The sequence below is a fragment of the Enhydra lutris genome, unplaced genomic scaffold, assembly GCF_002288905.1.
Source record: "Enhydra lutris kenyoni isolate GAN:26980312 unplaced genomic scaffold, ASM228890v2 scaffoldscaffold18, whole genome shotgun sequence".
Lineage (NCBI taxonomy): Eukaryota > Metazoa > Chordata > Mammalia > Carnivora > Mustelidae > Enhydra > Enhydra lutris.
The window spans coordinates 24068470-24091915 of NW_019154102.1; the positions used below are offsets into that span (position 1 = coordinate 24068470).

At 49.0% G+C, this 23446-nt stretch overlaps 1 protein-coding gene across 1 annotated transcript in view; it reads right to left on the minus strand.

Moving 5' to 3' along the window:
- LOC111147980 (solute carrier family 4 member 5) overlaps positions 1-23446 on the minus strand; it is a 105315-nt gene that overhangs the window by 19521 nt on the left and 62348 nt on the right. The window contains exons 5-17 of the mRNA XM_022504307.1: positions 22508-22668; positions 21615-21770; positions 20268-20363; positions 17707-17762; positions 15615-15772; positions 15091-15178; positions 14000-14154; positions 13455-13643; positions 11625-11799; positions 10987-11120; positions 10027-10298; positions 6120-6178; positions 3440-3640 (exon numbers count right to left, since the gene is read on the minus strand). Of these exons, the coding sequence (XP_022360015.1) occupies positions 3440-3640; positions 6120-6178; positions 10027-10298; positions 10987-11120; positions 11625-11799; positions 13455-13643; positions 14000-14154; positions 15091-15178; positions 15615-15772; positions 17707-17762; positions 20268-20363; positions 21615-21770; positions 22508-22668 (1900 nt within the window). The remainder of the gene's footprint in view (positions 1-3439; positions 3641-6119; positions 6179-10026; positions 10299-10986; positions 11121-11624; positions 11800-13454; positions 13644-13999; positions 14155-15090; positions 15179-15614; positions 15773-17706; positions 17763-20267; positions 20364-21614; positions 21771-22507; positions 22669-23446) is intronic.

The following is a 23446-nucleotide window of genomic DNA, read 5'->3' on the forward strand; positions in this document are numbered from 1 at the left end:
GCCCCTTCCTCAGTCCCAGTCTTTGAGAGTTATTTTCAAACCCTTTCTAGGGGTTTTTCCTTTGTACTTTCACTATGTAGTCAAGCCTCTCTTTCTGCTGACTTTGCCATCCACTCGCATGCTCTGTGGTGTGGCTAGCTGCCTCCTTTCCCACCACCAACCCCACCCATCCTGTTCCCTCTGTGATCCTTCCCTGTGAATCTTTACATTGTCAAAGCTGAGAACACTCACATTCTGTTCCATGACCACATGTCTTTTGTGGTTTATCTATGAGGTGATTCTAAAAGTTGAAAATCAGTAACAGCTTTATATTACTGTGATCATGTAAGCCAAGCAGCATGCAGGTTTCCAGTGGTTTTCCTGCAATATCCCCAGGACTCAGCTCAAAAGTTGTTAAGTTAAACCATATGAATTTGCCATTTTTTGTAGGGCAAAACAGTATAATACACTCCATTTTGCGTGGTCCGACCTAGCATAAAGATGGATATGATAAACAGCTGTGTACTCCCCATACCTTAAGAAATGAATATACACCCATTTAGTTGATGCCTCTCTGTGATCCAGTTATGGCATCCCTGTCTCTGCTCTCTAGAGAGATCCACTGCTCTGAATTTGGACTTCGTTATTTCAACGATGTCTTAAAACTTTTAGTAAATATGTACATAGCCCTAAACAAAATATGGCATTTTTTTGCATGTTTTAAAAATTTTACATAAATGGTTTCATATTATTTGTAATCTTCTGCAATTTGCTTTATTTGCTCAACATTATGTTGGTGCTGTTTCCTTGTGGATCAATATAGCTGTAGTCTACGTGCGTATGTGCTGTAGCTTAATGTATGATTATTTTGGGTGCCTGGGTGGCTCAGTGGGTTAAGCCTCTGCCTTCGGCTCAGGTATGATCTCAGGGTCCTGGGATCAAGCCCCACATTGGGCTCTCTGCTCAGCAGGGAGCCTGCTTCTCCCTCTCTCTCTGCCTGCCTCTGTGCCTGCTTGTGATCTTGCTCTGTCAAATAAATAAATAATAATCTTTTAAAAAATGTATGATTATTTCCCATTTATTTCTTCATTCTTCTGTTGATAGATCAACTTAGATTATTTTCTTTGTTTTCCCCTTAGAATCAATTCTTCTTTGAACATTCTTACACACGTGTGGATTTCTCTGGGGTATATTTCTGGGAGTGGAAATGCTCACTAGAAAATCACAGCCGTCTTTAGCTCTACCAGACAGTGCCAACGGCTCTCTGCATTGCTCGTGCCTATTTACACTCTCAACTCGCTTTTCACCTCCTACACTTGGTGTCCCAAGACCTTCATATCTTTATCAGACGGGTGTGAAATGGTATTGTCTCGTTCTTCTCTGAAACACTAAATTTCAGGAGACAACAGAGCAATTTGTAAGAATTTAAGGGGGAAAATGTTGGTGATAAAAGAATTTCCTGCTATGTGAATTATATTTCATCCTCCAGGAAATAGACATTCTCAGATGCAATCAATGCTCTAGATCTTTTACGTAAGAGGTGACTTGGATACGATCTGTTTGGAAGTAGCGAGGAAGGGAGGGAATTTGTCTTGACGATGCATTTGTGTGGCAAGCACAGGATTTTTTCCACAGCTCATACACTACAAAACTTCCTAAAGAGTCTTTTATTTAGTCTTTATGAAATATTGAGAAAAATTCAGTTATTATCAATTTTATCATCATTAACAGGTGTAGTAATAGTAGTAGTAGTAGCAGGAGCAGTAATATTTATTTAAGATGGCTATAGGAGAGGGGTGCCTGGTGACTCAGTAGAGCATGAGACTCTCAACCTTGGGGTCATGACTTTGATCCCACTTTGGGTGTAGAGATCACTAAAAGTAAATAAACTTTAAAAAGATGACTTTGGGAGAGTGCTCATAGGATTTATGGTGGGAGAGTGTTGCTAAAATTCTTCCGAGCACCCCACTCTATGGCACAGCTATTGCTCATATATGCAAGTGCTGTTTTGATTAATTAATGTTTTATTCTCACCACAGAAAAGAAAATGCAATTCATATTAGTATTTAGCATTCTAATAGCATAAAAGAATAAAGTATTTAGGAATATATCTAATAAAAAGTGTGTAAGAGCTTAAGGCCAAAACCTGAAAAAAATTATGGAGAGAAAAAAAGACCCAAATAAGTTGTGAAGCATGCAGTATTCATGGATCAGAGGACTTCAAATGTAAAAGGTGGCAATCCTCTCCAAATTGACATTTAAGGTCAAATAATCCTATCAAAATTCCAACAAATTCTTATTTAATAAAATTTAAGATGATTCTTGGGAAAGAAGGATAAAGAGGGAGAGTTTGGTCCATAAGACATACAGACTTAAGAGCCATACAAATGAAGACTGTGACACTGGTAGACAAGTAAACAGTGAAGCAGAATAAAGAACCTAGAAACACACCCCATCATATGTGAATTTTTGACATCTGGCAAAGGAAGTATTGCAGAGCAGTGGAAAAGATGGTCTTTTTCAAAAAGTGCTATTTATATACATATAAAAAGAAATACTATCTCACCCTGTATGCCAAAATTGATTTTGATAGAACACAAAAGGAGAAAAATGATGCTTTTAGAAGATAACAGGAGAATATTTTCTGTCCAATATTTTCCTTGAAGAAAACTCTGATATATTTAATTATAATAAAGCTAAGAATTTATATTAGTCAAAAGCTACCATAAAGAAATAAAAAGTTCAGTCATATAAGAGAAGATATTTGTGACACATATGATCACAAAAGGGTTTCTACCCAGAATATGTATAGAACTCTTGCAAATCAGAAAGAAAAAGATAGATTGCCCAATAGAAAATGTGTGAGAGGGGCACCTGGGTGGCTCAGTGGGTTAAAGCCTCTGCCTTCGGCTCAGGTCATGATCCCAGGGTCCTGGGATCGAGCCCCACATCGGGCTCTCTGCTCGGCAGGGAGCCTGCTTCCTCCTCTCTCTCTCTCTCTCTGCCTGCCTCTCTGCCTGCTTGTGATCTCTGTCAAATAAAATAAATAAAATCTTAAAAAAAAAAAAGAAAAGAAAAGAAAATGTGTGAGAGATTTGAATAGGCACTTTCATTAAGAAATTCAAATGGCTATGTGGCCAATAAACACACAAGACTTTCAAAGTCATTAGTCATTGGGGAAATGAAAATTTTAACAACACAATGAGATACTACTACACAGAACTATCAAAGATAAAAGGCTTACAATACCAAGTGTTGCCAAGGGGCTTGACAACAAGGGAACTCACTTCTCTCTGATTCCGAGTCTGTGCTCTTAACTTGAAAAATCCCAGTATGTGAGCCAGTGCTAATGTGGTGGTGTCCATCCTATCGGGGCCAGAACCCTCACAGGGAGACTCAGTGGGGCTTCCTTGTGAACTGCCTAACTGTAGGCCCCTTCCTCACTGCACAGTGAGCTTACCTTGGTAGGGAAATAGCGGCTGAATTTGAACTTCTTCAGGGTCAGGGTCATGGAGTACGTCCCGAAGAAAAGGATGAAGGACATGAGTGCCAGGTCTGGGATGAACTGGCAGGAATTCCCGAGCAGCTGCCCACCGTAGTTCAGACATTCCTTCTTGCTCAGCAGAGACCAGTCCATTGCTGTGAGGTTAAGGGGGTTGTACTTGGAAACAAAGCACGGGAGAGAAAGGGTCAGGGCCTTCTTGGGAAGTCAGCTGTATCCTTGCCCCTAGAGTCCCTCAGGCAGCCCACATACCCCTCCCATCCTCCATGGGGCCCAGCAACAGAATTATGTTCCCGGAGAAAGGCTATGTCAAGGAACAACAAACAGCAGAGCCCCTGGGAAGATTAGGAGCTGACATGTGTTTCTTCAGTGTGTTCTAGGATGCACTGCTGAGTTAGCCAGGAGAAGTAGCTCAGAGTTTGGGACGCCCTCTCCTGCAGCAGGTTTGGCTACCAGCTCAGTCAGCTATGGATCTCTTTCCTGGAGCAGGTCACATTTATTCTTCCTTTTCCTTCCCCTGTGCACACCTTTTCACGTATTTCACCCTTGTCAGATCTCTCTTAGGTCAGTCACTTCCCCTTTTCATGTCTAGATGCCTAAAATCCAGGGTACACAAAACAATTACATATACAGAAACACACGCATATATACACATACATATATCTGTATGTATATGAATGAATATGTAGACATACATGTGTATACACACATACCTGTTCATATACATATGTTTCTAAGTATAATAAAAGCAGGGTAATTTATAATAAAATTTAATATATATTTTAAAAAATTACTGTGTAGGGGCTCCTGGGTGGCTCAGTGGGTTAAAGCCTCTGCCTTCGGCTCAGGTCATGATCCCAGGGTCCTGCGATCGAGCCCCGCATCGGGCTCTCTGCTCAGCGGGGAACCTGCTTCCCCCACCCCCCTCTTCCTGCCTCTCTGCCTACTTGTGATCTCTGCCTGTCAGATAAGTGAAATCTTAAAAAGAATTACTGTGTAAATATTCAGGAACCTGCAAAATGAAGTAAACAGGTATCTGTAACCACCCGTAATGAATCTTTGCATTAAGAGGAATGTGGGACTTTGAAATAATCGTGGCCTCCCTGTGTCCATACTCCTTTGCCATGTGACACCAACAGTTCTCCCATCAAAAAGTGAAGTCTATCTCTCCACCCTTTTGAATCTGGCCTGGCCCTGGGTCCGCTCAGACCAATGGAATGGGGAGAAAGTGGCTTTGAGCAGGTTCTGGAGCTGAGGCCTTAAGGGGCCTTGCCAGATCAGCTCTCACCCTCTTGGCAGTGTGAGACTACTATAGAGTGGGAAAGCCCAGGATCAGAAAATACCACATGAAGAGAGAAGTCCAGATTTGCAAGACATCTGCTAAATGCCAAGACCTCTCTCAGTCACTGAAGCTATCCAAGCTGCCTCCAGCCAGGCAGTGTGCTTCCACTGCCCCACTGGGCCGGCCCCATCTCTCTCTCCCAGCTCATCTCTTGTGCTTCCCCTGGGCGCTGCCACGCGCTCCTGCTGTCTTGGCCGGGCGGGCCCACTCACTGTCCTCAGGACAGCTTTTGTGTTTTCCTTGTCTGCCCTTCTGTCTGGGCTGGTCCCTGGCCTGGAATGTGGCTCTCTCTAGGGAACCAACTTTCTCGACCTTCCAGACCAGATCACATTCCACTTTCTGAGGCTTTCCTCCCAGTTTGCAGGGTGCCTCCTGTCTCCATGGCTGAAAGGACACGTTTGGCCTATATTTGAGAAATGACATGTTCTGCTTCTGCTGTCCCATTAGCCTTCATGTTCATCCCCACACGTACATCACACACAAGTTGGAGGGCAGGCAGGAGCCACATCTGTTTTTTTGTCTTTTTGGCCCTCAGAGTACACACAGCACCTCACACATAGCAAGTATCCAGGCTCAGGCCCTGGCTGAATCCATTCTTCCTCCCTCAAAATCAGATATTTGAAAGACCTTAGGTAAAGTTGCCAACCGAGCGGTCGGCTACCTCTGCAGGAGTGACGGAGGGAGCAAGCTCAGTGACACAGAAAGTCCCAAGATCTCCCCCAAAGCCTACCAGAAGCTGCTCGTCTCCTGCTGTTGGACTTCCCACCCTTGGAGCCACTCAGGCCGGGCCCCTCTCCCGAGGTCCACTGCCCATCATTGTGGGGAGAGGCAGACCAGACCGGATGGGGACTCGTGCACACACAGGACAGAGCAGATCCAGTGAAGCCGGTTGTGGGGGTAGAATTAATAACCTTTCTGGGACTGGGGAGTGGCACTGTTAGGTGGGAGTTGGGATGCTAGGTGGAAAGGCAAGGAAGAAGTAGAAAGCCGGCTGGGAAACTGTTCATACTGTTGTGTGGCCCTACCTATCATTCCTCCCCTCTACCTCCCTTCATGTGTGTGGTATTTATGCACATGGATTTAATAGGATGAGGCATGTTTTAAAGGGGAGGTTTTGGCTGTACACATTTACAATAAAAGTCTGCATTTACACAGCTCACAGGTGACCCTGATGTGCAGCTGGGACTGAGTGCGGCAAAGTCTGGCTGGCCATAAAAGGGCCTCTGTTTCCCAACCTCTCCCACTCTCCCCGCAAGCAAAAGCCCTCGAGCGTCTGAGTGCGAGGAGAGGACTTACCAGAGAAGTGTTGGTGTTTGGTGCCAGCAGGGCTGAAGCATTGAACACGGTTGTATTCACTGTGGATGAGCACAGGACATGGGACTGGTCAGCAGCTGCAGGGTTGGGAGCCCATGGCCAACACCAGGCCCCCACCTCTTCCATCTCCCACCCTTGCTCGGAGCCCAGGAGTGGCTTCCCTTGTGAGGGCAGCTCATTGCGCCCTGACCCAGTGAGGACAGGGGTGCTCGGACAGACCCATTGGGCTAGTCTGGGACAGCTCCTGCCTGACCTGGAAGGGCTGGCTTTAAAAACCAAAGTAAGGAATCTGCCACCACGACATAGTGCGGACACAAGCTGGTGGATAATGGGCCTTGTGAATCCCTACCAGCACCTCAATCCATGTCTGTGCTCTCAGACATTTTCAAAGGACTTACTCTACGTCACACGCTATGCCAAAACGTACACACATCATCTGGCCAAGTTCCTAAATTCCCAAGTCATCTCCCCCTTTTTAAAGATGAGGTCACGGAAGCCCAAAGAGGTTAAGTCACCTGCCCATGGCCCACAGTCAAACAGCTGTGGCTTGCAGGAGTCCTGATCCATCCCAGGGAGCTGGCCCAGCCTGGATGTCTCCAAGCTCTACACAGCGAGTGTCCCTTCATACATGCTGCCCTTCTCTCCCCATTCCTGTCCACATGTGCTTTTTGTAGGTCAACTGTAAGAATGCATTGGCTTTGCTGTTAAATTTTCTAACCTGCCCCTGAATGCATGCTGTGGAACATTAAACCGAAGTCTGGGACCTGAAGGAGAATCAGAACCCAGAGGTGCTGCTCTGAGCTGCTGACACATCCCTTGTCTGGGCACTCCCCTAACCCAGCCTCGTGTTCTGAACTGTAAGTGGAGCATATAAGGGTTCCCATCATAGGCCACGGGAATAATTGAGAGCTGTTAATTCCCTTCCTGCGGCATGTAGCCATTCATTAAAAAGGCAGGCCTTGGAGGCTGCCGTTTGCCTTCTCTCTTGCTCCTACACTGCATGGGTGGAGAAGGGCCAGGTCCTCCTTGCCTTTCTTCTCCAAGTGAAGGCTCATTAAGTAATTCCAATGCAGCAGGTTTGGGGAGGGAGGGAGGAGGCCCGCTAGCCAGTTGGCTGGCAGTAAATCTGAAATGCAGTGTAAGCCATGTGGTTCCTGCTGGCTGCCCACGGTTGGTTAGGAACCCAGAGCGAAGCAGAGGATATTCCTGAAGGTTCCTTCAACTTCCAACAAGCTGTCATGGAATGGAGGTGATCACAGGGCCCCTCTGTGTTGCCCACTTCTGGGGCGGTTGGGGCTGGGACCCACTAAGGAATTCTGTCTTGACCCAGGGCAGAATATCCCTGAAAGTTCTACAAACTAGAGGTTTGTTATGATTATTCTGAAGAGAGCTTCACTAACAGAAATCAGGACACCTGCTGTCTTCCCTCACAATGCTGACCAAGAGAACATGATGTACAGTTAACAACAGAGCAGAGAAAGTGGGCGAGAAGGCTAACTCAGGGCCACACAAACACTAGAGTTGGACTCCGGGCTAATGTCTGAGCCTGAGTGTTCAGGCGCCTTTCCATTGCCCAAGCTTATCAGACCAGACACTCCTTTGATGTCTTGTGCTTTGGCTTAGCCATTTCTTATATTGGGTAGGGTTTATCTGAAAGTCACTTCGAGATGAAGAAGGATAAAATAGAACATGGAAAATTCCAGAAAGGGTCCAAGTATCAAATATTTTTAAATGCTAGTGTTTACAAAGTGGTACTCACTTGGGATTGAAAGCAGCCGAGTCAGTGTGTGCAGCATCCATAAATAGAATACAAACCAGTTACAATGGACACAAGATGAATTTTAAAAAGAGCACCCCCGCACAACGAGCTCTTAGGATGAAGAGTGGGGAAGACTGAGAGGGTGTCTTGCCCAGATAGGGCTTTGCAGAAAAGCTAGGAACGTGGAACATTTTGTAAGCAAGTGGCCCACAGACTGGGAAAGAAACACTCCGCACTTAGTTCCCCCCTTGCCCAACTCCTGTTGTTGAGAACTTTCCTTTCGTATTCTAATCAAAACTAAATTGTCCTGATTTCAGTTCTTTTACTCTTGGTGAAGAAACTGAAAATCTAATCTTACCAGGGTTAGTGGCTAATAATGGCTATGTATCACTAATTAATAGTTCAATGAAGCAATGGTTCTCAAACTTAGGCATGCATCAGAATCACCTGGAAGGTTTCTTACTGTACAGCTGGCCCTACCCCAGAGTTTCTGATTAGCAGGTTCGGGGTGAGGCCCAAGAATTTGTATTTCTAACAAGTTCCCAGAGGTGTTAAGGCTGCTTCTGGGGACCACACTTTGAGAACCATGGCAATAGACTGACCCAGAATCATGAGGTGACATCAGGCAACTGGGCAAGGCCAGAGGAGGCGCTGTTTGGAGGCAAGTAGATTTTCTTATGGCCATCAATTTCAACCTTTTATGCTCCTACATCCCCTGTTCTTAGGACATGTCTATGTTTGGTTTCTCCTGCAGACAGATGATTCTCAGAATGACCAAAGTGCTACATATGACCCCAGAATTAGGACTGTTTCTAAAAGAGATCAAGGCCATGTACTTCCAAAAGCCATGTTTGTGGGAACATTTGTGTTCAGTCAGTGCAACGAAACCACCATCCAATGGGCACAAGCAGCAAATGGGAGTGCCCTGATGGGGCCCAAGCCACAGAGGAGAGATTCACTCCAGGACAGAATGAAAAGGGCCTGCAGGTAGGATCTCTTCCACCCCTGGGCAAGCAACACGTTCTGGCTCGAGAGAAACGTTAGCTTCACATATTTTTAGATTTTAATGAAATAACTCTAAGTTAATGATAGAAAAAATTTAAGTCTAGACTTCTTTACAAAACTAGTGCAGTGAAAGAGGGAGAGAGGATATAACTAAAACTATACTCTCTGAGGTCAGAATATCTTCCTCCCCATGAGGCCTAGTCTAAAGCTGGGTGCACAGTGATGGCACAGTAAATATTTTTGATTGACTTATGATCAATCTTTTATCAATAACATGCGTTAGAGTGCTAAACAACATGAAGTCTACTGTGTCAAACTCCGTTCTGATCTGGGCATAGATTTGAAAGCCTCACACATGAGACTGGTAGGGCCAGCATTGTTATCCCTCCTTCATAGCTAGGGAAACTGAGGTTCAATGTGACCTTAGGTGGTCTCTGGACCTCAGTTTGCTTTCTGTGAGTCCAGCTTGGTGGTGCTCAGAGATATATGGATATCTCTCTCTCTCTCTCTCTTGATCTATGTATCTATTGGCGTCCTGGCTCTGTGGCATCCTGGCTACCCCAGGCACAGTCCACTGAAGGCTCCGAGGGCATGACTGGGACTGTGAAGGGAAGCCAGTGATTGAGACTATAGGAAGCCCTCACTAAACAGATGACACTTCTTTGGTCAGTAAGGAATTCCACAGGAATGGCACTGAGTATTACCAGGTTGACCAGTTGGTTGATTCAACCTCCCACCCAGTGCAGATTTTTTTTTTTTTTTGAGAGAGCAAGCTAGTGGGGATGCTGGGGGAGCAGAGGGAGAGGGGGAGAGAGAATCTTAAGCAGGTTCCATGCTCAGCATAGAGCCTGACCTGTAGCTTGATCTTATGACCCTGAGATACGACCTCAGCCAAAATCAAGAGTCAGCGCTTAACTCACTGAGCCACCCGGGCACCCCAGGAATTCTTTTTGCATCACCCTTGGCAGATGGACATCCAGGTAGTGTTCAGGTCACTTGCTACCACCCAAAGGGGCTGATATCTCTCAGGGTGAGAGATACATCTCCTACATTTGAGTAGAGAGCTGTGGTGGGGGAAGAGTGAGTGGGTGGGGGGCCCAGTGCACATCTGGGATTACCGGTCACCTGTGTCGGGGGCAACACACTCGCATTTGTAGGTGGTGATGGAGTCAGGCTTAAAGTCCATATTGATGGGGTAGTACTTGAAGGCACCAATCATTTTCTTGATGGCATCATAGATGAAGATGAAGCTGATGAGAGTGGAGAAGCCCTCTTCAGTGAAGCGGGTGATATACTTGATGATAAAGCTGGCGTCTGTGGCCACCAGGATAAGGCACTGGATGGCTGAGTGGAGGCCAATCCAGAGGCGGAACTCCATGTAGTCCAGACCATTGCCTCTGGAAGACAGAGGGAAGGAAGGGGCCTCGAGCCCAGGGTTCTTGGACGTGCTTGGTTCCCCAGACTCACTCTTAGTGGCTCATCTGTCCCTCCTGTGGCACAGATGCCCTCCTGGGAACTGTGAGAGGACTAGGGACAAGGACAATTCCTGGGTAGGGTTGTCTCATCTTTGCAAATTCTGGGAAAGAATCTCATGGGGGTTGCAGGAAGGTGCTAAGACATCTCAATTCTTACACATTTGGTAACAAACACCCAGGATGAAAGAAAAACAGGGAATATCAGAGTGACAGAATCGGGGGAGGCCTCTGAATGGCCTCATGTTGTATATGAAGCATCTGAGCCCAGCGTGGTGACAGGAGCTGCCTGGTTCAGGGCATAGCCTTTGGACCTCCAGCTCAAGACCACACTGACTTCCAGTTATAATTGTTTACAAACAGTGAGAATGGTCTCCTCTTGTCTTGCTTTGATGTCTCCCTATCAGCTACGCTAAAATGCACTAGGACGGCTAAAGGCAGGTAGCTGGAGGGAGTCAGGAGGGACCACCTGGCAGTCCCTCCCACAGGGTAATAAAGGCAGCTTTGGTACCTCCTGATCTTTGCCTCCCTTTTGGGCCTATTCCCCTGTCCTGGCTTTGGTATAGTGCCCCAGGTGTGACTGCAGGCACTGGGGGCTACCAAGGGCACCTACTTGCTGAAGTCGAAGAGGAGCTTCTCAAAGATGAGGATGGGCCCTGTGCTGCTGAGGATGATGAGAGGCTGTCCCGAGAAGAGGCAGAACAAGGAGCCGGCCATGGCAGTGCCCAGGAAGCTTTCCATCACTCCCTGGGGGCATGAGGAGTATGAGGCTCAATGGAGACAGGAGAAGGGACCTCTAAGCATAGCCTAGAACCCAGCCAAGGGCTCAGGCCACAGTGCTCATCTTTCATTTTGCCCTTTCCTCCCAAAATTCACTATGTGGTATACCTGAAAACTAATATAACATTGCATGTCAACTATACTTCAACAATAAAAATTTAAAAAGAATAGAGTGCAATTAACACTACTTAATTAACATAATAAATATTGAAAAAGTTTGATCTGTTTATGTCATCCTTACATTTGGACTTTAGTAACATGATTTAGCTTTAGGTCTTTTAATACTACTGGCTTTTTTTTTTTTTTTTTTTTTTTTTTTTAAGGGTAAAGAATTACTAAAAATGATGGTCTAACCCCAGGGTGGATGAAACCCAAACCTTGGTTTTGGGATTATGGGATGAAGCTCTTTACCGCCACCTGGTGGCAGCAGTTTTATGAAGGTGTGCACTAGGGTCCCAGGCTCACACACACCTGATAATTGTCAGTGGCATCCCCCAGAAGCCCACCAAAGGTGATTGCATTGGTGATGCAGCCGAGGTAGATGAATAGGATGGCAGAGATGGACTGGATGTGGAAGCCGTCATAGAAGTCACTTGGGAACCAGGGCAGCTTCCTCTTGATATCCAGACACAGGCCACCGAAGAACCTGCTCAAGACAGGCCCAGGGGCTGCTTTCTCCCCAAAACACCAGGCAGGGGCAGGGCTATTTACAGGAGTCTGCAGAATCTGGGGCAAGGAAGGGAACTTGACTAGAGGTGGATGGGGACAGAGACCTTCCTACCAGAACATTTAGTGGCAAGGAAGGATTTTTGCAGGACAGAAAAGATTGTGGTCAGCATCATCCCCACTGGAAAGGTGGTCATGGACAGCCTGGATGGGAGAGAGGGGAGGCCTGCTGAGGACATGTTCTGGAGTAGACCTAACACTCCATGGGGAATGGAAATCGTGGGGTCCACAGAAGTCCTGGCTGTCCTCCTCAGGGATGTCCCTGCTCATCTGTAGGAGCCCTGCCTGTGCTTGGTAAACATAGGTTGTGTCCAACTTTAGGAGAAAACAACATCCCAGATTCATCAAGGGCAAGTTCTTGAACTTATAACTGGTTTCTGTACTCTCCAGAACAATAGAGTGGGGAATTTGAGTTTAACAACAGTGTTTATTGGGCCTACTATTCCCCCACAGCTCCTAATACAATGCTTGGCATGGAGACAGGTTTCTCAGCTTGGTACTATTGGCATGTCGGGCTGGGTAATCCTTGGTCGTGGGGCTGTCCTGTGCCTCATAGCAGGCTAAGCAGCATCTCTGGCCTCTGTCCACTAGATGCCAGCAGCAACCCCCCTCTCGTTGTGGCAAACAAAAATGGCTCTAGACATTGCCAAATGTCTCCTGAAGGAGGATGGGGGTACAGGCAAAGTTACCCCCAATTTGGAATCACTGGCTGGGATAGAACCAAAGGCATATAAAACATGACTCCATTCTCAAAGTCATAAGTCACACATTGCTTTGTAGGGCCATGTCCTTTCCTAAATTCAGAGCAATCTGAATTATTCTAAGAGTCAGCAAGGAAACCCAACCCAATTCTTCTCTCTCTCTTTTGAAGAAAGAAAAAAGAGAGAAAAATTCAAATGGTACTGTTATGGATTAAATTGTGTCACCCCCCCAAAGACACATTGAAATCCTAACCCCAGTACCTGTGGATGTGACCTCCTAGGGAAATTGGGTCTTTGCTGATGTAATCAGGTTAAGATGAGGTCACGGCAGTGGGCCCTAATCCATTATGACTGGTGTACTCAAAAGAAGAGGAAAATGCCCCAGGAAAAACAGGGAGAAGACCAAGTGAGGACAGACGCAGAGACTGGAACCACACCACCACAAGTCAAGGACACTGAGGATCGCAGGCCACCACCAGAAGCTGGAGAGAGGGAAGGAAGTTGTCTCCCAGAGTCTCAGAGGGAGCCGGCCCTGCCGATGCCTCAATTTGGAACTTCTACCTTGCAGAACCGAGACCGAAAACTTCTGTTGCTTAAGCCACCTAGAATGTGACACTGTTAGGGCAGCCCTAGAAGACTCATACAGGAACAGAGTCAAGAGAAAATTTCGGGTGCCTCCACTCCTGTGCTGGGCCCCACTTCCCTTCTCCAGATCCAGAGGGGTTTTGAGGGCGTGGGGAGGAAAAGAGTGCAGCGGCCAAACCCCGTGGCCGGGAGGGGGCGCTGCACGCAGCGGTAGGGAAGGTTCCTGTAGCTGGGTGAGGAGACAAGCCTAGAGGTTGGCCGGTGTCACTGTCAGGCCTGGGGTGGGCACCTTCCAGTCCAGATAAGCTCTTCTCCGATTTCGTGCATGGCTGGCATCTCTCCGTCGTCCCCGCTGCTCCCTCCGCCGGCCCCGCCGCCGCTGCCACCGCCTCCGCCGCTGCCTCCCGCAGCCGCCCCGCCGCCTCCCCCTGCAGAGCCGTTCATCTGGCCTAGCTCCATAAGCGAGAACACAGATTTCCTGTAAGGAGCAAAGGGGTTAGGGGACGGTGGGGCTCCCAATCCTGGCATGAGCTTAGGCCCTCTAGAGCTGTTCTGAGAACACGTCTTACCTCTCCAACAAAAATCATGAACTATCTTAAAAGACAGAAACAAATGCAGAAAATGATCTCACAGTACCCACACACGGGTCACCCAGATGTTACAGATGTTCACATGCAACATATTGCTTGCCTTTTTTTTTTTTTTAAGAAATAAAATGACACCAGGAGAAGAAATAGCATAAACCTGTCTATGCTGACCACAAAAGCCATGGACAGACTCAGAACTCCCTTTGAACCCCAACCTCCCTCACTACCCCTCCATCCACATACACACCTCTTATCAGCAGAGGGCACCTTCTTGGGGGGCTCAATTCGGATATTTGGGTCCCATTCTCCAGGGGGAAGGACGATGACCTCATCCAGAAACTCATCAATCCCTGCTATCAGATCGTCCCGATTCCGGGCTTTATAGGCCACGTCACTGAAGAGCTGGCAAGGGAAGAGGAAGGGGCCGTCTTGCTGAGGGCTGCCTCTTAGCCACCTCCTGGGAGCACATAACGTACAGCGTTGGAGAAAACCCCTCTGAACATCTGTTCCCTCCAGCTCACTCTCTGTCTTTAGGGAAGGACAGAGTCCTGCAGGTGAAATTCTGCACAATAGGGAGCAGCGGGCCTTGAGGGAAGGCCTGAAGGCCAAGTCTCCGTGTCCTAGCTGTAGAGCTTTGGCTGAATGACTTAACCTTTCTGCTTTCAGTTCTGCATGGAACAAGCTCATTCAAAAACCTGTTAGAGCCCAGTCCCAGAAGCTCCGCTATTTTAGATCTTATTACAACTTCCTAGCCCCTCATCCTTGGAGGGTCAGGCTGCATCTTTCCAGGCTGTCTCCAGAGTGTTCTTTCTGATGTAGAGCTCGCGCCTGCGTTGAATGTCTTCTAGGTTCCCCATCACTCCTGGGACAGAGAGAGCTCTAAGCTGTGCCTCCAGGCTCCATGTCATCTCTGGCTCATCTCCTGCTCTTGAAGACCTTACACTGAGCCTAAGTTGAAACACTTTTAATCAGCTTCTCCATTTCCAAGCTTTGGCTCCTGTTCCCTTTATCTGGAATGCCTGCCTCTGAGGCTTGTGCAGGGTCAACCTAGCTCCTGCGCATCCTTTGCATAAAGTCCTCTCCTGCAGGAAGCCTCACCTGGCTACCGAGACAGTTAGCATGTGGTTCCCTTCAGAATTACAGGTCTGTCTCTCCCACTTGACTGGTGCTCCTAAAGGGCAGTGACTGCCCCCTAACTCTCATAGCCCTCAGCGTCCCACACAACCTGGCACACAGGAGTGCTCCAATGTGCCTGTGGGGTAAGCAAGTGAATAGAGGCCCGGTGCCTGACGCAGGAGCCGTGACAGTCAGCAGCATGCGCTTCTCGTTACCACTTACATCGTCTACCATAAGGGTTGCAATGGCACGGCCAATTTCATTGTAGGATTTTGCTCTCCCAGAAGGTCCGAGCAGTATGAACAGAAATCTGCAAAGATGAAGGGGGAGGAGGTGGAAGAAAGCAAGAAGGAAAAATAGAAACAGGTGAAGAGAGGGATTCTCTGGCCCTGGACATTATTCATTCCCAGCTCATGAACTGACCACACACTTGTCCCTTCCCTCCTTTAAATCCCATATTTGCTCTGCAAAGACATCTTTTCTTCACTTCTACCAGCTCCCCCTTGCACATCCTCCCCATGGTCTTGCTGCCCAAGCCCAGCCAACGGTGTCTGTCTCAGCTCCTTCTTTTTATGATTATTTTAAATAAAGTCTAAAACTCTTCCCTAGTCAGATTTCCCTTCCCAGCAATTGCCTAATTTTCCTTCTGTGTTTTAGGGGTGCCTCCAACAGTACTTTGTGCCAACTGCATGGACAGCTGGCTTCCCTCTGGTGGATGGGGGGGGTCAGATTTCAGTGACCCTCACCTGGTGGGGACAGGCACCTCGGTCACTCCTCCCAGCATGGCTGACTGGATAAGGCGCACGAAGGCAATGAACGGCTGGTCCAGGAAGTCCACCTCACCCACAAGCACGTTGGAGGCCTCTGAGTCCTTGGGGATCTTCTTCATGAATTTGTTTTTCCGCTGGTCAGGGAGGGGGAAACAAGATGCCCATGGATACTCTCATCAGTGGTTTCAGCTCTCGGTCCCTCAACCCCCTTCAGATTGCTGTGAAGGTCTGACTTTAACAAATTCTCCAAGCATTTCTAGGAGAGTGAAATAACCAAATATTTTGCCCTATTCTGCAAATGAGGAGATTCAAAATTGGTTAACCCCAGGACCAAACAAGCCTTAGGAGGCGGGAAGGAACAGGCAATGACTTGACCCCTAAGACATTCCTTGATGGGTGGGAACTTTGTTCAACTAAAGTGTGAGCCGAGGGGTCAGACAAGAGACTCAGGGTTGCTGGACATCAGGCCTCATCCCCAAGCCCTCTGAGGCCCAAGTAGATGGCAGCTGGCTCTTCCATGCTGGGCACACAGCCCTCCCTGTCTGCCTTCATCTTGGGTGGCTGTGGGAAGGATGAGGCCCATTCTGATGAACAGGGCAGACATGCTTTGCCATCAGCTTCCTGGCTGACAGGAGCCCCTGAACCCCACCTCCAAGTCTGAGGGAGACCTCCATGGCCCCAAGACACCCCCAGGGGAACTCCCAAGAAAACTCATAGCTTCTGAAACTTTCCAGCTAAGACCATTGACATGCTAGGGGCTAGTGTCTGTTCATGGGAGGAAGGTCAAATAGGCAGAAGGAGTGGGGTCCAATATAAGAGGTACTGGAGACAGGTCCTTGTCCCAAACTCATTTCCACTCTCTACATGTCTGGCTTCATTCCTAGGGTTAAAACATGGACTCCTCCTGAGTCCTATGTACAATGAAAATGCCCCAGGGACAGTCTTTAAGTCGTCTCTGAAAGACTTTCACCAGGCAATGTTTTCTCATCATGGCTTCACCATCTGCATGCATGACTGTGGTAAAGTAGTTTTCCCCTCTAAATAACATTCCAGAATATTCCTTCTTAAGTTGCTCCCAAAGTAAGGGCTCTAGAATCAGACTGCCTGGGTCAAATCACGGTTAACTTTTCAGGGCATGGACTTGGGCATATTATTTAACTGTTTTAAGCCTCAGGGTCCTCGCCAGTAGAGTGGAGATGATAAGAGCAGCTTCACAACGCACACAACAGCTTGGCACGGGCTAGTGCGTGCAGTGTATGGACCTTAAATGTTAACTGATGCTGTTCTTCCTATTACTTTAGCCACCAAAGGGCCCTCGGGACTCTGACACAAGGGAGTTTGTTTTGCCTTCCACCAAACTTGGGGTGCCTTGAAGGTCTGCAGGTCACTCAAGCTCCTGAGGGGTTCTCACCAAATTTCATGTTTCCTTCAACACCTTTCTTCCTCTTCCTGGGGCATAGGCAAGGGGACCATGATCCTGCTGCCTTCAAGATGTGTGGGGGTTGCAGTGGAAGGGGGCTCCCACCAGGCTTCCCCAGGGGCATAGTCACAGGGTACCTGGGCTGTGGGGCTTAGAACTTGGACTCAACATGTTTGTAGGATTCTGATCTGCTCATGGGGGTTTTAGGCAAGCTGGTGGGAGACAAGAATGGAAGTTATCTTCCCCCAGCCTAGGAGAAGACCCACCAGTGGGCACTGGCCCTGTTGTCTCCACGGGGAGGCCTCACTGCTTTTCTCTGCCAGCCCAAATTTCCACTCCATCCTTAAAGGTGCTCAGGGGCTTGAAGGAGGTAAGACTCTGTGTGTTGGCCTCTGTCCAACAAATCCCCAGCTCAGGGAAGGCTGGGTCCTCACCTGATCATGCTTCTCTGTCCTCCACTCCCCCTAGTGCCTGGCATATAGGGTTTGGTCAGTACCTGACTGATGGGCTGGCCAGTCACCAAGGCAGCCCAGAGCCCCCACCCAGGTGCTTCCTGGGGACTCCTACTCCTTCATGGGAGTGGAGTTCTGCCCATAGGGCTTCCCTGCCCAGCACCTTCACGGCAGCCAAGAGCAGCGTCTTTACTACCTGGTCTGTGTTTGGGGTATGAGAAATATCATTCATGCTTCTGCTCTGGGTGTGACCTAGGAGAGAAGGAAAAGGGGGAAGTCAGGCTCTTGCAGGTCCTTTTCTCTTGGTCCCTATACATGCTTCCCCCAGCTTCACAACCAAAGCAAGACCCCCTCTTCCCTCACCCCTCAGTCCCCTGGAGCTAGCCTCTGCTTCCTTTTCTTCTCTTTCTTCCCTTCTACTGCAGGTTCTCCTTTTTTCTCCTCACTCCTCAATCTGCTGCACTCTGCTCCCTGCCCCTCCACCCCTTCTCTTGGAGCAGAGATGGAGATGTCTGCTCTGTGCCAGGCCCCGAAGGAGGGGAGGGGACACAGACACACTATCAGGTGAAACTCCAGGTGCCACCGAACTTAGACTTGTTGGAGAGAAGACCACTTTCACCTCTGTACTCCATGACCCATGTGAGTGTGGAGAGGTGCTCGGGGATTTGGCTGGCAGGGGGAAAGAGGGTGGGGCTCTCTGTAGGAAGAACAGTGATGGCAAATTATCTGAACTGCCCAGTGGTTCCTTCCCCCATCCAGGCAGGAGAAAGTCAGCTCTCATCTTTCAGCAGCAGCCACATCCAAGGGGCACTCTCAGGCCTGTTATTTCTTGGCTTTCTGTGGCCTGTGGCATCCCGGGGCTTCCAGAACTCTGTCCACTCTTGGGTCCCTTCTTATTTGTATCCAGGATCCTCTCCTGCCGGGCTTGGGGTCTTGCTTTGCCTTCACTCCCTGCAGAGGCTTCACCCCTGCATCCTTGTTCAATCGTGTCAACTCCCGTTGCTTCACGCCCACCCTGGGCTGAGGATGCCCAGACTGGGTCTCCTCCCACACCTCTCTCCTGAGCCCCACAATCCCCTGGGCAGCCCCAGCTGGCCCTTAAGCTCAACACCCCTGGAAACGGAACTCACGGACTTCCACCAGATGACGCCCATTCCACACCTTCTTCTGTTCAGTGTCCCTCCCTCCCTCCCATCCACCAGCTTAGGGGCCTGCCTTGCCTCCCCCACTTCCTCACCTCCTGCTTCTTCTGGTCCTCGCATCCCACCTTGAGCCTCTCCTCTCCACTCTTCTTCTGACAGTCTCTCACTTCCAATCTGGTCCCTTTCTAGTCTATTCTTTCTCAAATAAGAATCTGGTCATGGGGGGCGCCTGGGTGGCTCAGTGGATTAAGCCTCTGCCTTCAGCTCGGGTCATGATCCCAGGGTCCTGGGTTCGAGCCCCACATTGGGCTCTCTGCTCAGCAGGGAGCCTGTTTTCTCCTCTCTCTCTGCCTGCCTCTCCCCCTATTTGTGATCCCTCTCTGTCAAATAAATAAATAAAATCTTTAAAAAAAATCTTAAAAAAAAAAAAAAGAATCTGGTCATGGGGTGTGCCTCCACTTAAAGCTTCTCAGAGGTCCCCATTACCTTCACAAGAGAAGCTCCTTTTGTAGGGTCCTTTTGTAGGGCATGTGGTCCCTCTTCGGTTTGACCTTCTTGCCCTCAGGCCCTGCCCTCCTCATGAAGTGAACTGCCTCCTACACAGCACCTTCCTTCTGCTGTTTGTTTCCTTTGTTTGGAACACCCTTCTCCCCTCTCGCCCCCACGACATCGCGTGCTCCTGGAAAACCGCATTTATTCTCCAATACTCAGGCGTGTCTCCTCTTTGAGCCTTCCAGGGGCCAGCCCAGGGAGGGATGGTGTGCACACAGAACCTCCCTCCAGGCCTCCTTCACCACAGTGTTGGGCACAAGGGGGACCTCAGACACAGGGAACAACTGGGAGGAAGACTCGCCCAAAGCCATTCACTGCTGGCTGCCTCCTGGCGTCCCTCTGTGTAATAACCAAGGCCCAGAAGGATGGGGACCTGGGGTCACCAAGAGCAGAGAGAAAAGACTATAGCTGAGCCCTTGGCCAGCACCCACACTGCCCTCCAAATCACTCCTTGGGCCTGGTCATGGCACAGCTGACATAACTTGTTCATATCTTGGCCTTTTAGTAAAAGTACTTAAAGGAACATACTCTTCTCACGCCTTTTTCTTTCTGTTTTGCAGGTTCTCTTTTCTTTGCTTCACAGCTCAGCTGTGTGCCCCCTGATGAGCTGCCTGAAGAGCCCTGTGAGCGCACAGCTCACAAGCATCCTTACTCAGCCGAGGCTATGGGGGGCCATGACTGCCCGTGGCCCATGGTCACGGTGCAGAAGGCTGTCATCCAGTGGGGGCAGGGAAAAGTCCCTGGCCGGTTTCTAATTCCATGTCAAGGACCTTTTCTCATCAAAAACAGGGCTGATGGTGGGAACAAAGTTACAGACTAAGACAAAAGCGCCTAGAACCATAGGACTAGGTGCTGATCATGTCAGCACATGATTTAGAGCTGCACCTGTCAGAGCAATTACCTAGACACTTAGGGTAGCAAGTTAGGTCCCAAGGACAGCCCAGGTTTGGGGGTGAAGGTTAAATTTCTCCCGATGCCTGTCCTGAGAATTCTGGACAGGTCCTCCCCCCCGAAAGCCTATGGAAGCTGGCTCTGCTCGCACGGCAGCCGAGCACACACTCACACAGCCGGCCGTAATTGCTACTTTGTCGTATCCTCAGGTCCTCGGTGGAGCGGTGGAGGCTTGGGCCAGCCGCTGGGCTCCGGGCTGGGCTGCGACCTGAGAGGAGGCACAGGAGGGGTCTGGCGTCAACAGCCTGGCTGTCAGTATGGCTGACGTTTCCAGTCATTCCTCCTATGCAAAGCTGGGCCTTGAGACACATCTCTTCCCCTTTCAGGACAAAGGCCTATGTTGGTTGTTTCTCTTTTGAAGTTAATAGTCCGAACAAGATTATAGAGAAAATACTCATACTCTTGAGAGTGAGATTGATACACAATTGTTAAATAGGCAGCAGGTGTTGTAGACTGTTGGGTTCAGCCCCAACTTCACCACTTACTAGCTGTGTGACCTTAAGTAAGTAACTTAACCTCTCGGTGTCTCAGGCTCCTCCTCTGTAAAATGGGGATAATAGGAACAGTAGCTAGCCACGGGGTTACTGTGGAGAAGACGTGAGTTAACACATGTGGAACACTCAGAACTGTGCCTGGGACATGCTAAATGCTGGCTCCACACCTGCTGTTATTAGCATAGGCTAAACACTTCCTGTTTTAAAACCATTCATCTAAAGAGGTTCCTCAAGGTGCCTTCTTCAGCAACCTCATTGACTTTGTTCCAGCAGGTTCAGCAAGGCTACTGTCTGGGCATCTCGAGTATAGTATCAAGAGTGGAGGGTTGCAGGCTGGAGACATGTGGGCCCTAACGGCCCCAGGCTCGGCCAATCACGGTGACACCGCTGCCAGATTTATAAGTCCTGGCCCACTTGAGATGAACCCAGAAAGTTCTACTGCCTTGATGTGCTTCATTTTCTGCCAAGGCTCTTGGCTCTTCCTGGGGGTTCAGTGGGAGGCTTTCAAGCTCTTTCTACACACAGGCCATCTCTACCAGCATTTTGCAATCCCAACCATACAAGAGAATCTCCTGGGGAGCTCTGTGAACTCCCTATTCCCAGGCCATACCCCAGACCACCTGAATCCAGCTCTCAGGGTGAGGCTGAGGCACTGGGACAGGTTTCATACCCCCAGGTGATTGCCATGTGCAGCCCAGGCTGAGAACCAGCTCTCTTCCTAGGACTAGTTCTGTTCTGCTGGTGGGGACAACATTGGGGTAGGGATGGGCTAGCGGTAGGTATAGGCCTGCCAGAGAAGGAGGCTGAGGGATCCCCAGAACCGCAGAATTTCTCCAGGATCATGAAGTCCAGAAGCCTCCACGTTGCCAAGACTCTCCAGTCACCAAGGTGGGCTCACTCCTCCCCCTGGGACTTGACACCAGCCCCTACATGCCCATCGCCCACGAGCATATGGCCCAACTCACTGGTGGTGGAGGAGACGGACTTTCCAATGTCGACCAAGGAGCGGTGGATGGGCTTCTTGGTTTGGTGACGGTGTTTCCTCAGGAGGACATAGCTGACCCTCTCCCGGAGCTCGGGCCGCAGGAGGCCATCCTCGATTTGCTTCTCAATTACGTCATCTAAGTGGGGAACAGACACATCTCGTCCATGTAGGACAGAAGGACCAGGTGTGTGGGGGTCTTAAGTTTCGTCTGTTATCAGTGGGTTAAAAGTAACTAAAGGAGACTGGAGCTGTGGAAATAGTCCCAGCTTTGCCACAAACCATGGAAATGTGGGCAAGTCACAGGACTTTGGGTACATGCACGTGTGTGCATCTGTGTGTGTGTACAATTCTATGCTCTATCAATGCTACGGTGAAAAGTCAATGAAGTACCCTAAGAAGCACAGAAGTTCTGTGTTCAATGGTTTAGTGCTAACATGAAGTCCTTTTAGAAAAGCATTTGGGGCAAAACACTTGTGGTAAATTTGGGTGGAACAAAATTCGCAAAACATTTTAGGGACAATAAGGCCAGCCTTATTGTCTCCCTTCACTGCTCCACTAAATGAGAGCTAATTCCCTGAAGATGAATGATGATCCATTTACTCTGACAAGAGACAGGTTGCCATGGCCATAGGTATCTCTGATAATGCTAGGAAGCCCCTCTCTGTTTTGCTCCCTTGCAGGATGGCATTTCAGAGGATGGCATTTTCCCTGCTGGAGCTCTACACGGGACCCAGACCTGGAGCCACTGTGCTGCTGTGTTGGGAGCGTCAGACCCAGAGCCTGGTCTCTGCAGAACTGGGCAGGCGTCACACAGACCTGGCACGGGCACGAGGCTGCCATGGCTTTCTGGGGCCCCGGCTGTCCCTGCCTCACCTATGATCTGTGGTAAGGAGCCGCTGTCCAGATCCAGCAGGACCGTCCCCGTCTGCAAGCAGGTCCGCAGCTCGAAGAGGCTGTGCAGCGACAGTGTGGACACGTACGGCTTGCTCCAGCGTTCGCCTCCTTCCTCTACCTTTTCTTCAAATTTTATCCACCTGGAAGGGGTTAGGATGGGGCTCAGCATGGCCCCTGTCCTCAGAAGCAACCCCCGGCGGGTCTCCTGGGGGTAAAAGGGTGTGGGCTGGCAAGTCACATGCATATTCTATCCTGCCTGTTGTTGGGACACTGCTGCTAGACTCCCAGGCAGAGGACCTTGGGAACCTTTTCACTACCCCCTCTCCACCCCACCCCGCCACTTCTCCTGATGCTGTCGCGCTCAGGGTAAAGTGACATTCCAGAGCAGGACCATAAATGGTCATGAGGGGTCTTTTTGGGGGTGGCAGAAATGTTCCCAAACTGGACTTGGTAATGGTTGCACAACTCTGTACATTCACTAAGAATCATTTAATTGTACATTTAAAATGAGGGAAGTTGACAATAACCTATAATAATAAAGCTGTTTTTTAAAAAAAGTATCAACAGGAACCTGGCTACCCAGGGTGGGTGACACATGTGTTCAGCATCTGCCTTATGGGGTGTGGTTTGCAGGGAGCAGAGAAAGCATTCCTGACAAAAACGTTTTTCCCCACGGCTTCTACTGCAGGGCCTGGAGATTCTACACACCCACTCTGGGTTTTGGTTCTCAAAGTTCTTATTAAAATCTATAGATCATCTGGGGAAGGAAAGAAATTAAACCAAGGATGCACAGGAATTTGTTCTTTCTAGAGGACAGAGTCAGAGGCTGGGTAGGGTTGCTGAGTGGAGGCCTGGACAGCCCGGCAGAGGACAGCAGCAGACAGCCTGGAGAGGTGCCAGGAGCTCACGGCCGGCAGG